The 14,936-nt window shown below is 45.3% G+C and overlaps 1 protein-coding gene across 1 annotated transcript in view; it reads left to right on the forward strand.

Annotated features, from left to right (window-relative positions):
• itgb6 (integrin, beta 6) overlaps window positions 1-14,936 on the forward strand; it is a 149,773-nt gene that overhangs the window by 19,336 nt on the left and 115,501 nt on the right. The window contains exon 4 of the mRNA XM_070875560.1: window positions 2,594-2,689. Within this exon, the coding sequence (XP_070731661.1) occupies window positions 2,594-2,689 (96 nt within the window). The remainder of the gene's footprint in view (window positions 1-2,593; window positions 2,690-14,936) is intronic.

Consider the following 14,936-nt stretch of genomic DNA (forward strand, 5'->3'; position numbering starts at 1 on the left):
TGGAAGCCTCTTTTTTAACCTCTGTTTTGTTTTTATCTGTAGCTGGGTGGGTTTTACACACTTCGTAAAAGCCAGCAGTTATAGCAAGGCGAGGGCTGCTGTATCCAGGAGGTCAGTGCCTTTATACCTACCTCCTGGATCCAGGATCCCTGCCTCGGCCACCCCCCATGATCGGAGACCCCTTTATAAGGCCTCCGCTCTTCTTCCTGGAACGCCCCCACACTATCATTGATATGTGGCCAGCCCCGATCTTCTCTCCCACCCCGAGCCAGCCAAGATCTTCCCTTCACCTTCCCCTGATCATCTGACCCCGGTCCTCTCTCCCTAACCAGCCCCTCCACCGATCTTCTGCCTGCGCCCCCCTCCCCAAATCCTCTGAACGGCCAGCCCCGACACTTGATCTTCTGCTCGACCCCCGATCCTCTTAATGGCCCAGTCCCCATGCGAACCCTCCCTCCCTCCTCTGGGCGGCCTAGTATCGCAGGCCTACCCACTCAGAGCTAGCCAGCCTGCCATGCTTTCAATCTGCTTGGCTGCGGATGGGAAACAGAGGCCTCACACGCAAATCAGCCCCTGCCATTAAAGTCGGCAGGGCCTGTGGGAAACCAGGCTTCCCGGGTATCCCAACCACCATAGAGCCCTGCCACCCCCAACCTGCCTTCCCTATTAAAATCCAGCCCTATATATCAGACAGGCAAAGAAAGACTCGCGCCTTTCATAGCCATCAGATGTCGCAAAGCGCTTTCCAGCCAATTAAGTACTTTTTTTTTGGAATGTAGTCACTGCTGTAATGTGGCAAATGCAGCAGCCAACTTGCGCACAGCAAACTCCCACAAACAGCAACATTATAATGACCAGATAATTTGTTTTTTTTTGTTGATTAAGGGATAAATATTGGGTAGGACACCGGGGATAACTTTCCTGCTCTTCTTCGAAATAGTGCCATGGGATCTTTTACGTCCACCTGTGAGGGCAGACAGGGCCTCGGTTTAATGTCTCATCTGAAAGATGGCACCTCTGACAGTACAGCACTCCCTCAGTACTGCACTGGAGTGTCCGCCTGGATTTATGTGCTCATGGTCCTGGAGTGGGACTTGAAGGCACAACCTTCTGACTCAGAGGCGAGTGTGCTCATCATTATCATCGGCGGTCCCTCGAACAAGGCTGACTTGCTTCCACATGGGTTCACAGATGTTCCAAGAAGGACCCGATATTCCAGTCCTGAACTACAATTGAAGGGGTGGAAGACGCCTGTGCATGGATTTTTTTAACGTGTGGTGACCGTTGCACATCAGCCACCACACGGGTTCGACAGTGGCAAGGGTTAACCAGGACGACGGGAGACCTGCTCTGCTGCATGGACCTAGTGTGCAGACATATCGCATTGTGGGCTGGCCCGTGCTGTGGTGTCCTCTCGCAGGTCGGGGTGGCGTGTGTGCTACCCACTGAGCCACAGCTGACACATGTACTTGAACAACACGGTGTCTGTCGTGCAGTCAAGGGTGATGGTGGAGAGGTAAAACTGTTGCTAGCTTTTCTATGTTCTATGTAGGTTTTTGCAGTATTTTGTAACAACAAATTGCACTTGTATAATACAAATGGAAACCGGCCCCATGCTTACAAGCAATAATTGTAATAGGCAGTATGGTAGATGAGCAAAAGGATGGGGCCTAAGGATGTAATCTAAGGCCAAGTTGGAAGTAGTCTTGTGGGTGCAGAGGAGGGCAACAAGATTAATTTATAAATAAAATCAGAAAATGCTGGAAATACTCAACAGCTTAAGCAGCACCTGTGGAGAGAGAAACAGAGTTAACGTTTCAGGTCCATGACCCTTCGTCAGAACTCTGTTTTGGTTGCCTAAGGGGCATGGAGAGGAATTTTCCATTTATTTTTTCCCTAATTGGTCAGGGTTTTTATCTGGTTTTTCACCTCTCCCAGGAGATTAATTCCCAGTTTGTTACACCTTAATTACCCAGATAGACTCAATAAGCTGGGCCTGTATACTTTAGAAAAGCGTAGATTAAGAGGTAATTTGATCAAAATAATGAATGGATTAGATTTTGTTTATGTAGATTAATTATTTCAACTGGATAGGTTAGGGAAGACCAGAGGTTACACTTGCATGTTATGTAAGGGTAGAACTAGTTTGGAAGTTAGGCAGTTCTTCTTTTCCCAGAGAATTGTGGACCTATGGAAATGTTGCTTGAATGGTGAACGCTGATTTACATTATTCCTTCAAGGGAGAGCTGGTCCTGTTTCTGGCTGGGGAAAGAGATAGGTATCCTGTAACATAAATCAGGGACAATATGATCTCCTGGACTAGTTTTGGTTGCCTGAGGGGCTTGGAATTTTCCATTTCTTTTTTCTCTAATTGGTCTGGGTTTTTATCTGGTTTTTCGCCTCTCCCAGGAGATTACATTGCGCCAGGTGGATGAGTGGGTAGTGTAAGGTGTCACAACTGTGCAGGACAGGCTGGATGGAGCAGTAGGTCTCTTCCTGTCTATCATTTTTGTACATTTGTATAATGTCCAGCTGCATTGTAAATGCCCTGAATATTTTCATTTTACATTTTTCTTTTAATTTATATTTGTAGGAATATCCCTCACTGGGACAACTAATAGAAAAGCTTGTGGAAAATAATATTCTGCTGATTTTTGCTGTGACAGATAAGCAGCTGAACATATACAAGGTAATTTCATTCACTATTGTAATTGAAATAACTGCAGAAACTTTAATGCTTCATAAACAATGTATTTAAAGAACATTACTGGAGGCCTGCGTTTTGGAAGCAGAATGGTGAAATTGCATTTGAAAGTGAGTTAAAGCCTTATAAAGAAGAATACTGTGAACTATAAGGAATTGCAGTATGATTCTCAGGTACAGATGCATTGAATACCTACAATTCATAAATGTAATGGAAAGTGTAATGTAAAGGTGGGCAGAGGAAATGCTTCAAGGACACCCTCAAAGCCTCCTTGATAAAGTGCAACATTCCCACCGACTCCTGGGAATCCCTGGCCCTCGATCGCTCAAAATGGAGGAAGAGCATCCGGGAGGGCGCTGAGCACCTCGAGTCCCATCACCAAGAACAAGCAGAAACCAATCGCTGACAGTGGAAGGAGCGTGCGTCAACCCAGGCTCCCTGACTACCCTTTCCTTCAACCACTGTCTGCCCCACCTGTGACAGAGACTGTAGGTCCCGCATTGGACTCCTCAGTCACTTGAGAACTCACTTTCAGAGTGGAAGCAAGTCATCCTCGACTCTGAGGGACTGCCTAAGATGATGATGATGATAATGTAACGGAAAAACAGAATTTTCCACTTTTACGGAATCTTGGTGTGTCGCATACATCAAGTAGAAGGGAATAGATCGATATTAAGGAAGGGTGGGAAGGGGTAATTAGAGTCGGAGGACACTTATGTGGAGTATATGCACCAGAATTGACCAGTTGGGCCAAATCAGCTGTCTCTGCTGCAGATTCAATGTAATCTTTGGTTTTGCATGACTTCCACCGGCCATAAGGATGCACCCCAACTCCAGCGAATTTTCCAGCCTCGGGGCCAATTTCATTTTTCAAACAGGCTTTTTGCTGCAGCAGGCTGCAGAGTACAGTGCTATCTGGAGAGTAGCAAATCTGAAAATTTGAAGAAAAAAAATGCACCAGATTGTATTGAGGAATAAACGGGTGCTTCTTGCACCGTGTTTCCAGGACACAAATGATGGAAACTTCTTTGATTGATGTACCTCAGTCATTCGTATTATATTATGATATGTCAGCCCATTTATGGGCAAATGTATTATACATTCCCTGTCAATTTTGGTCAGAAATCGGAAAATGTTGGGGTGAACAGAACAATTCCCGAAGCCTGAGTTTATTGAGATACCAGCGTAACTTGAGCAGAAAATCTAGACCAGTTATTTGCACAATGGTACAGAAATTGTAAATGAAACAGTACTAATTCAATAAAATATGAATTTTTTTTATAAGGCTTCATTTGATTTCAATTTTCATTACTTTACTTTGTATTCAGCAAGATGAGGGTTGTTAGCTTTTGAAATTAAATACGTTTTCATTTTGATGACTGGTGGCAGCATCAGGAGGTCCCAGAGCATGAGTTAGATGCAGTATAAAGTTCCCTCTGCTCTGCACAGTAATTGCTTTAACACCAAACACATAACCAGACTCCTCTACTGTAGCAAGTGATGTTTTCCATTCCACCATCCAGCCTGTGGCCTTTCTGAGTTTGTTAATGTATTGCTATTTAGCGTGTAATTAGGGGATATTTTGTCATGTGGGCCCATGACGACAAAGAATTAGGTCGAAACTGACCAAACACATTTCCCACACAACTGCGGACAAACAGCGTAGACTTTCATCCAATCAGTTTGGGTTGAATTCAAACTTAGGCTGTGGCAGTGAAAGGCTAGTGTGTTCTAACCCAGCCAGTGCCCCATATTTTGTTAATTCCTGAGAAATTATACATGGCTGGATATTAAAACTATTTTTTCATCAAAATATACAATGGGTGATTAATCAGAATCTAGACATCTTTGAGTAATCTCTTTCATTTAAAAAAAAATTACATTTATAACAGAGCTTATAATTATTAAGAGAAATTTTCCTGGATCTGCGGCCAGGTGCATTGGATTGCCTGCATGCTGTGAATATTGGAAAATCAGGAAGATTGGAGCACAAACCTGTAAAGGAACACATCTGATTTTTCCATATCCACTGTGCCCAAGATCCTGTGCACCTGGGTACAGACCCAGGAGAATCTCCCCTGTTATATCTACATGTTGCTAAAGCAGTATAAACACAATGTAAACATGACTCTGGCCTGGTCCTCAATATGTCCTTAAAACTAACCTTGCAACATCTATTGTGTTGCTAACACAGATGAGACTGCACACAGGGAGGTTAAAGTAACAGTGACCTCAGTCTTTATTAAGACACTCCAGAGTCAGGAACAGGCCTTAGGGGCCGACTTATATACAGTGCTCCCAAGGGATGCTGGGATCCCTTGGGACTTCAGGGGATGCACTCCCTGGTGGTGGAACATGGGAGTGCATGCTTTACAGATACACAACATCACTCCCCCTGCCAAAGTCAAAGTGAAAACTATTTACAAGATGAGGCGGTCGGGAACCTTTCTTTCACTGGTGGACCGCCTCGGTACAAATGTTTGTTCTGGTGTGTTGGCTGTGCCCTCGCTGAGCTGGCGTGTTGTTGGCCCTGCAGGGCTGCTGGGTGAGCCTGGCCTTGCTGGGCTGTTGGGCGTGATGGGTTCAATTTCCTGGTCCGGGGTGGTGGTGTCGTTGATCCTTTGGGTGTGTGTTGTGGGCTCGAAAAAGGTGATGTCTGCTGTGGGTTGTTCAGGGCAGTCAGTGAACTGCAGCCTCGTTTGGTCCAGGTGCTTCCTGCAAATTTGTCCATTGTCTAGTTTGACACAAACACCCTACTCCCTTCTTTAGCTATCATCGTGCCCGCGATCCACTTGGGACCATGTCCATAGTTTAGCACATACACGGGGTCATTCAGATCAATTTCCCGTGACACAGTGGCGTGATCATCGTTTACATTTTGTTGCTGCCGCCTGCTCTCTACCTGATCATGCAGGTTGGGGTGAACCAGCGAGTGTCTGGTTTTAAGTGTCCTTTACATGAGTAGCTCTGCCGGGGGCACCCCTGTGAGCGAGTGGGGTCTCGTGCGGTAGCTGAGCAGTACTCGGGACAGGCGGGTTTGGAGTGAGCCTTCTGTGACTCGTTTAAGGCTCTGTTTGATTGTTTGTGCTGCCTGCTCTGCCTGCCCATTGGAGGCTGGTTTAAATGGGGCCGAGGTGACATGTTTGATCCCATTGCGGGTCATGAATTCTTTAAATTCGGCACTGGTGAAACGTGGCCCGTTGTCACTGACCAGTATGTCAGGCAGGCCATGGGTGGAAAACATGGTCCTCAGGCTTTCAATGGTGGCGGTGGCGGTGCTTCCTGACATTATTTCACATTCCATCCATTTTGAAAAAGCATCCACCACCACCAGGAACATTTTACCGAGAAACGGGCCCGCATAGTCGACATGGATCCTTGACCATGATCTGGAGGGCCAGGACCACAAACTTAGTGGTGCCTCTCTGGGCGCGTTGCTCAACTGAGCACACACGCTGCATTGCCATACACAGGACTCTAAGCCAGAGTCGATACCAGGCCACCACACGTGGGATCTGGCTATCGCTTTCATCATTACTATACCCGGGTGTGTGCTGTGGAGATCCGAGATGAACGTCTCCCTGCCCTTTTTGGGTAGCACTACGCAGTTACCCCACAACAGGCAGTCTGCCTGAATGGCCAGCTCGTCCTTTCGCCGCTGGAATGGCTTGATTAGCTCTTGCATTTCAACGGGGATACTGGCTCAGCTCCCATGCAGTACACAGTTTTTTACTTGGGACAGCAGAGGATCTTGCTGGTCCAAGTCCTAATCTGGCGGACCGTGACAGGTGATTTATCATTTTCAAACACTTCCATGACCATCAACAAGTCTGCGGGCTGCGCCACCATCAACAAGTTTGCAGGCTGCGCCATTTCCACCCCCGTGGTGAGCAATGGTAGCCGACTGAGAGCATCCGCACAGTTCTCGGTGCCTGGCCTGTGGCGGATGCTATAGTTATATGCTAATCACGCGAGTGCCCACCTTTGTATGCTGGCTGAGGCATTAGTATTTATCCCCTTGTTTTCAGCGAACTGGGATATGAGGGGCTTGTGATCGGTTTCCAGCTCAAATTTGAGGCCAAACAGGTACTGATGCATTTTCTTTACCCCGAACACACACGCTAATGCCTCTTTCTCAATCATGCTGTAGGCCTTCTCGGCCTTAGACAAGCTCCTGGAGGCATAGGCGACAGTTGCAACTTCCCCGCAACGTTAGCTTGTTGTAATACATACCCGACTCCGTACGACGATGCATCACATGCTAGCACAAGTCTTTTACACGGGTTATACAATACAAGCAGCTTGTTGGAGCATAAAATGTTTCTGGTTTTCTCAAAAGCGATTACTTGGTTTTTACACCATACCCAGTTTTCACCTTTGCGCAATAACACATGTAGGGGCTCTAAGAGGGTGCTTAACCCCGGTAGGAAGTTACCAAAATAGTTGAGGAGTCCCAAGAACGACTGCAGCTCCGTGACATTGTGTGGCCTGGGCGCATTCCTGATAGCCTCTGTCTTGGCGTCTGTGGGCCGAATGCCGTCCGCCACAATCTTTCTCCCCAAAAACTACACTTCTGTTGCCATGAAGACGCATTTCGACCTCTTGAGCCGCAGCCCTGCATGATCCAGTTGCTGGAGGACCTCCTCCAGGTTTTGTAGGTGCTCGATGGTGTCCCGACCCGTGACCAATATGTCATCCTGAAAAACCAATGTGTGTGGTACCGACTTGAGTAGGCTCTCCATGTTTCTCTGGAAGATCGCTGCAGCTGACCAAATTCCAAATGGGCATTTGTTGTAGATGAACAGTCCCTTGTGCGTGTTGATGCAGGTGAGGCCCTTCGAAGACTCCTCCAGCTCCTGCGTCATGTAGGCCGAAGTCAGGTCGAGCTTGGTGAACATCTTGCCTCCTGCCAGTGTCGCAAATAGGTCATCTGCCTTAGGTAGCGGGTATTGGTTCTGTAGCGAGAAACGATCAATAGTTACTTTATAATCGCCGCAAATCCTGACCGTGCCATCACTTTTGAGTACTGGAACAATCGGGCTGGCCCACTCGCTGAATTCCACTGGGGAGATGATGCCCTCGCGTTGCAGCATGTCCAACTCGATTTCCACTCTCTCCCTCATCATGTGAAGTACCGCTCGTGCCTTGTGGTGAATGGGTCGTGCCTCTGCAACCAAGTGGATCCGCACTTTCGCCCCGGAAAAGTTTCCAATGCCTGGCTCATAAAGGGAAGGAAATTTGTTAAGCACCTGGGTACATGAGGCCTCATCGACATGTGATAGTGCTCGGATGTCATCCCAGTTCTAGCGGATTTTGCCCAGCCAGCTCATTCCAAGCAATGTGGGGCCATCGCCCGAGACAATCCAGAGTGGCAGTTTGTGCACTGTGCCCTCGTAGGTGACCTTGACGGTGGCGCTGCCCAGGACAGTGATAAGCTCTTATGTGTACGTTCTCAGTTTCGTGTGGATGAGGCTCAGGGCTGGTCTGAGTGCCTTGTTGTACCAGTCTCTCAAACATCTTTTTACTTTTTGCCAGTGTCCAGTTCCATGGCTACGGGTAAGCCATTCAATTTTACATTTAGCATTATAGGTGGACATTTTGTCAAAAATGTGTGCACCCCGTGTACTTCAGCATCTGTCTCCTCTCTCTCAGGCTCGAAATTGCTTTGATCCACCATGGACCGATCTTTCTCTGTCACGTGGTGGTTAGCAGGTTTCTGCAAGCTCGTTGGAGGTGCCCCATTGTTCCACAGCTCTTGCAAACATACCCTTTGAAGCGGCATGAATAGGCTGAATGGAAGCCTCCACAACGCCAACAAGGTGTGAATTGCCTTGCATTCATCCTTTGTTGCGGACTCTGAGTCATCTGGGTCACCTGAGGCCTGCTGGCAGTTGCAGACTCGTGGTTTCTGCTCTGTACATTTCTGCTCGCAAACACAGTTTCAGTTATTTTATGAACATTGCTAGCACTTGTGTGCTGAGTGATTTGTTTGGTGTTATCACTGGTGGACATAAACACCTGTGCTATCGCAATGGCCTTACTGAGGGTCGGTGTCTTTACAGTCAAAAGTTTTCGTAGGCTGGTCTCGTGGCCAATGCCCAGTACAAAAAAGTCTCTGAGCATCTGCTCCAGGTAGCCATCAAACTCACATTGTCCTACAAGTCGCCTTAGCTCAGCAACTTAGTTCGCCACTTCCTGACCTTCAGATCGCTGGCACGTGTAGAACCGATACCTCGTCATCAGCGCACTCTCCCTCGGGTTAAGATGTTCCTGAACCAGTGTACACAGCTTCTCATACGACTTATCTGTTGGTTTCACCGGAGGCAGAAGATTCTTCATGAGGCTGTAGGTCTGTGCCCCACAGACCGTGAGGAGGACCGCTCTCCTTTTTGCAGCGCTTCCTTCTCCGTCCAGCTTGTTGGCTTCAAAGTACTGGTCTAGCCGTTTGACATAGGCTTCCCAGTCCTCACCCTCCGAGAACTTCTCCAGGATGCCCACAGTTTGCTGCATCTTTGCGTTGGATTCATATACTCGTCGCCAGTTGTTGTGTTCCTAACACAGATGAGACTGCACACTGGGAGATTAAAGTAACAGTGTCGTCAGTCTTTATTAAGACACTCCAGAGTCTGGAACAGGCCTTAGGGGCCGGCTTATATACAGTGCTCCCAAGGGATGCTGGGATCCCTTCGGACTTCAGGGGATGCACTCCCTGGTGGCGGAATATGGGAGTGCATGCTTTATAGATACACAACAGCATCCCCGCCAAATGCAGCCTATTTCATCGAGCTATTGTTATATGTGGACTATGGCAGTCAACACTTTCAAAATGACTCACCTTTGCTCTATGAATCATATAAAATGAAACATGGAATGTTATTTTTTATTTGTTGAAGCTAATTCATTGCTCAAATAGTCGAGCATGCCTTCAGTTTATCATACAATATTTGTGAGACTATGTTAATCAGAATTAAATTAAGCTTTATTGGTACAAAACATACTCATTAATCTTAAGAATTACTGATTGCACATATGCTAAAATAAATGAAACAAACAGTAAGGAACTTACACATGTTTAGCCATCATTGCCCTAAGCCTGTCTTAATAAGTGGTTGCGTCGACAGGCCTCTTCTTAGAGCACTGTGGATCTTATCTCTGAATGCTAAGAGTACTGCAGTCTATTACACAGCTCATGCCCTCTACTTTAATCAGGTATGTTAAAATGTATGTGGAAGAATCTCTTTCAAATTAACTCCCTGTGGCAAATCAGTGCTGTTCTTTGCATTTTGGTTTAAAAAATATCAGATGGATGTTTTTGCGACTGGAAGGATGTTTCCTGTGGGGTTCTGCAGGGCTCAATACTACGTCCCTTGCTTTTTGTGATATACATCAATGATCTAGACTTGACTATAGGGGTTATGATTAAGAAGTTTGCAGATGATACTAAAATCGGCTGTGTGGTTGATAATAACGAAGAAAGCTGCGGACTGCAGGAAGATATCAATCAACTGCACAGGGTATTAGTAAGGCCACACCTAGAGTACTGCGTGCAGTTTTGGTCTCCGTATTTAAGAAAGGATATACTTGCATTGGAGGCTGTTCAGAGAAAGTTCACTAGGTTGATTCCGGAGATGAGGGTTGACTTATGAAGATAGGTTGAGTAGGTTGGACCTATACACATTGGAGTTCAGAAGAATGAGAGGTGATCTTATTGAAACATATAAGATAATGAGGGGGCGCGACAAGGTGGATGTAGAGAGGATATTTCCACTCATAGGGGAAACTAAAACTAGAGGACATAGTTTCAGAATACAGGGCTGCCCCTTTAAAACTGGGATGAGGAGAAATTTTTTCTCTCAGAGGGTTGTAAATCTATGGAATTCTCTGCCCCAGAGAGCTGTGGAGGCTAGGTCATTGAATATATTTAAAGCGAAGATAGGCAGATTTTTGAGCGATAAGGGAGTAAAGGATTATGGGGAGCGGGCAGGGAAGTGGAGCTGAGTCCATGATTAGATCAACCATGATCTTATTGAATGGCGGAGCAGGCTCGAGGGACCAGATAGCCTACTCCAGCTTCTATTTCTTACATTCTTATGTTCTTAACTGGTCAGGTGGGCAGAACAGTGGCAAATGGAATTTAATCCAGAGAAGTGTGAGGTAATGCATTTTGAGAAGGTTAACAAGGAAAGGGAATACACTTTAAATGGTAGGATATTGAGAAGTGTAGAGGAACAAAGGGACCTTGGAGTGCATGTCCACAGATCTCTGAAAGTAGTAGGCCAGGTAGATAAGGTGGTTAAGAAGGCATACGGAATGCTTGCCTTTATTAACCGAGGCATAGAATACAAGAGAACGGAGTTATGCTTGAACTGTATAAAACACTGGTTAGGCCACAGCTGGAGTACTGCGTGCAGTTTTGGTCACTGCATTACAGGAAGGATGTGATTGCACTGGAGAGACTACAGAGGAGATTTATGAGGATGATGCCAGGAGTGGAGAATCTAAGTTATGAGGACAGATTAGATAGATTTGTTTTCATTGGAACAGAGGAGGCTGAGGGGAGACCTCATTGAAGTGTATAAAATTATGAGGGCCTAGATATAGTGGATAGTAAGAGCATATTTCCCTTAGCAGACCAGGGGGCATAAATTTAAAGTAATTGGTAGAAGGTTTAGAGGGGAGTTGAAGGAAAATTTCTTCGCAGAGGGTAGTGGGGGTTTGGAACTCACCACCTGAAAGGGTGGTAGAGGCAGAAACCCTCACCACATTTAAAAAGTACTTGGATGTACACCTGAAGTGGCCTAGAGCTGGAAAGTGGGATTAGGCTGGATAGCCTCTTGTTGGCCGGCATGGACACGATGGTCCAAAATGGCATCCTTCTGTGCTGTAAACTTCTATGATTTTAGGATTAAATGAATGTCACAGCACCTCATTTTCCTTTAGGTGTGTTCTACAAATTATATTTACTGCTGTCAATTTCTTTCAAATCTCAACAACCTTCTTTCTCATGAGGCATACATGCCGACCTAGAAAACTAGCAGAAGCTAACCAACAGCTTCAAAAAGCTAGCAATTCAATGACATATAATTAGCAGGCAAGAACCACTCAATTCTGTAATCAGACAGCCATACAATGTGTGTGGGCCTACAACCTCTTACATTTATATCAGCAATCATGTTCAAGCTGCACGAATAAATTGTGTATGCATCTACAAAGAAAACCAACATGTAGCTACTACTAAAATAATTGAGTGTGAGACAGGATATTTTATATGGCTAGCAATTAAGTGTCATCACTTCAGTTGTTGCTTTATCTTTTCTTGGGCATTGTAACATCATGATGACAGGAAGGAATGTACAGATTTTGCTGAGTAAATGCTGTATGCCATTGCTGCCGTAGGATTGAATAAAAGGAACTTGGTAACCAAGCTGCAGAACAGTAAGGGCCTTCCATATCCTAACACAAGAGTTATGATTACAGAGACTAACAATGAAATCTTCTTCTTCTTTCATATGGTAGTAGCAAAGCAAATCAAATGCCAATATCTAAGTTGGATATCCAGTCCAAAGCTTCTGGTGTAACAGCCTGGATATCTTGTAGGCTGCCTGCAAATTTCCTCTGAGGGCAGTGCTCAATGATGTGCTTCAGTGTCTGATTAGGAGCTCCACAGCTGCATGATGGGGATGCTTTAAACTTCCATCTATGGAGAAGGAGGCAGCATCTGCCATAACCAGTTTTGAGGCGGTTGATGGTTGTCCAATGTGTGCGTGGAAGTTTTGATCCTTCAGATTGTACTGTGGGGTCCTCTATAAGGAATCCATTCCATATGTTACAGTTCTTCCAAGCATTTCACACCATCAGTCATCTCAGCTAATGGGGGATCACTGAACAGCTTCGGCAACGGTCCAAGATGGCCTTCTAGATTTGAGACGGGTTGGTGGTAGGTTGTTCAAGTCGGCCTGGATCCTCATGTCTTGCTGGTGTAGTGGTTGTATTCTCTGGAGATTGCATATTCATGGTGCAGGTGTGGTACTGTGATGTTTTCAAGCACGGGCAGCCAAGGTGTTGGTGTCGATAAAAGCATACTGGGGATAATTCTCATAGTAGAATTCAGCTTGATATCAATGGATTTGACATGCGAACTTGATAGCCATGCCAGAGAGCAGTACTCTGCTTTAGAGCACACCACCAAACTACTGAAATGAACATCTGGATTTAATGTTTCATTAAGAATTGAGTCATATTGTGTTAATAGTATTGGAGTTAAATATTTAATGAAGAATGAACTGTCATTTAACACCTTTCAGGCAAACTCATCAGCCAATCTGTGTACCAGAAAATGACCATGAATGCTGCCGGATTATTGTAAAACTCAACTGGTTTACTAATGAAATAAATTACCAATTAATTTATTTTGCTGATATTAGTTGAGGTATAAATGTTAGTCCGACACCAGCAGGACTCCCTTGCTCTCCTTCAAATAGTACCATGGGACCTTTTACATCTCCCTTTCATATTTGGGGTACAGTAGCATAATGGTTATGTTACTGCACTAGTAATCCAGCGGCCTGGATTAATATTCCAGAGATGTGAGTTCAAATCCCACCACTACAGCTGGGGAATTTAAATTCAGTTAATTAAATAAATCTGGAATTTTTTTTGAATAGCTAGTATCAGTAATGGTCACCATGAAACTACTGGATTGTCGTAAAAAAACACATGGTTCACTGGAAAGCAAGGAAATCTGTCATCCTTAACTGGTCTGGCCTATATGTGACTCCAGACCCACAGCAACGTGGTTGACTCTTAACTGCCCTCTGAAATGGTCTAACAAGCTACTCTGTACCAAACCGCTACCGATAGACTGCAGTATTTCAAGAATGCAGCTCACCACCACCTTCTCAAGGGCAATTAGGGATGGGTAATAAATGCTGGCCTTGCCAGCGACGCCCACATCCCATGAACGAATTAAAAAAAAACCTGAGCAAGCAGATATGGCTTTGGTTTAACATCTGATCTGAAAATAGCATCTCCGACAATGCAGCATTCTCTCAGTACTGTACTGAAATATCAGCCTAGATTATGTAATGGGTCTCAAGCCCATGACCTTCTGACCTAGCGGTAAAAGTGCTATAACTGAGGCAAGCTGACACTTCAATTATACAAAAGATGAAGGTTCTGAAAATCCACAGGGAAGCATATCCTGGCATAAGTGGCAAGATTTCCCCACACAGATTCCCTGCCACTGAGCCACCAAAATTCAGAGCTCAGGAGGTGCCCTGTTTTACATGAAAATGGCAGGCACTCGTTTATCTTGAGCAGCTGGCATGTTAGAGAGGCCGAAGGAGCTGTGCAGGTGGGGATAGTGCTATATCCTCTCAGAAAGAGAGACACATGGCCCCTCAGCCCTCTATGTAAGAGGAACACTTACAAAACCTGCCTTCCTTTTCTTCAAGGGTCCCAAGTGGGCCCCACTTTCAGCGTTTGGTAGGTAGATATGCCTGGTCTCTCCAGGTGCCCCTCTGCTGGCCCTGTGTTAGGTGCCTCTGAGGGCTGGGGAAGTAGGGAGTTCCCAAGCCCCCCAGCCAGTATACCTGGAACCTGACTGAATTTGCAGTCCTTCCGGTGGATTCCCGCCATAACTTTGTTGGAAGGGCCATTGTTTTCAGGGCAAACTATTTGTCTGATAGAGTATGATTACAATTGTCTGGCATGTCACATTTATGTGTTTAGATTCTAATCTTCCTCCTCTTTTGAAAAATAGATGGCTGTGGTCCATGAAACTGTGCAATGCAAAAGATTATAGTATATTTTTATTAAAAAACTGAAAAAAATGTACTCTTTAAAGTTGCAATGTAAAGAGTAGCTGTCAGGATGGAATCTTTATGAAAGACTCCTTCCTCTGCCTCTTGAACAATCCTTCTTAGGCTGACACATTTGCGCATGACCTGGTTTGCAGATTCCTTCACTGGCATTCCAAAGGTTGACACCTTGCTATGATCATTTCACTAAGAAAATTACATAATCATTTTAGATTACAATGCCTTTATTGTAAAATTCCATTATAGAGATTGATTTTGGTTAGCAGCCTGAATGATCTCTACAACTGATCGCTATATCTGATTTCCCATATGTACTTTTGCTGAAACTCTTTTGAGTTTACCTGCAAAACATAAAAACATTAAACGGTGCCACCCGACCTGGGTGACACTCCAGACATTTACAAGGCCCTTTT

This window comes from Pristiophorus japonicus, chromosome 3, assembly GCF_044704955.1.
Source record: "Pristiophorus japonicus isolate sPriJap1 chromosome 3, sPriJap1.hap1, whole genome shotgun sequence".
Taxonomy (NCBI): domain Eukaryota; kingdom Metazoa; phylum Chordata; class Chondrichthyes; family Pristiophoridae; genus Pristiophorus; species Pristiophorus japonicus.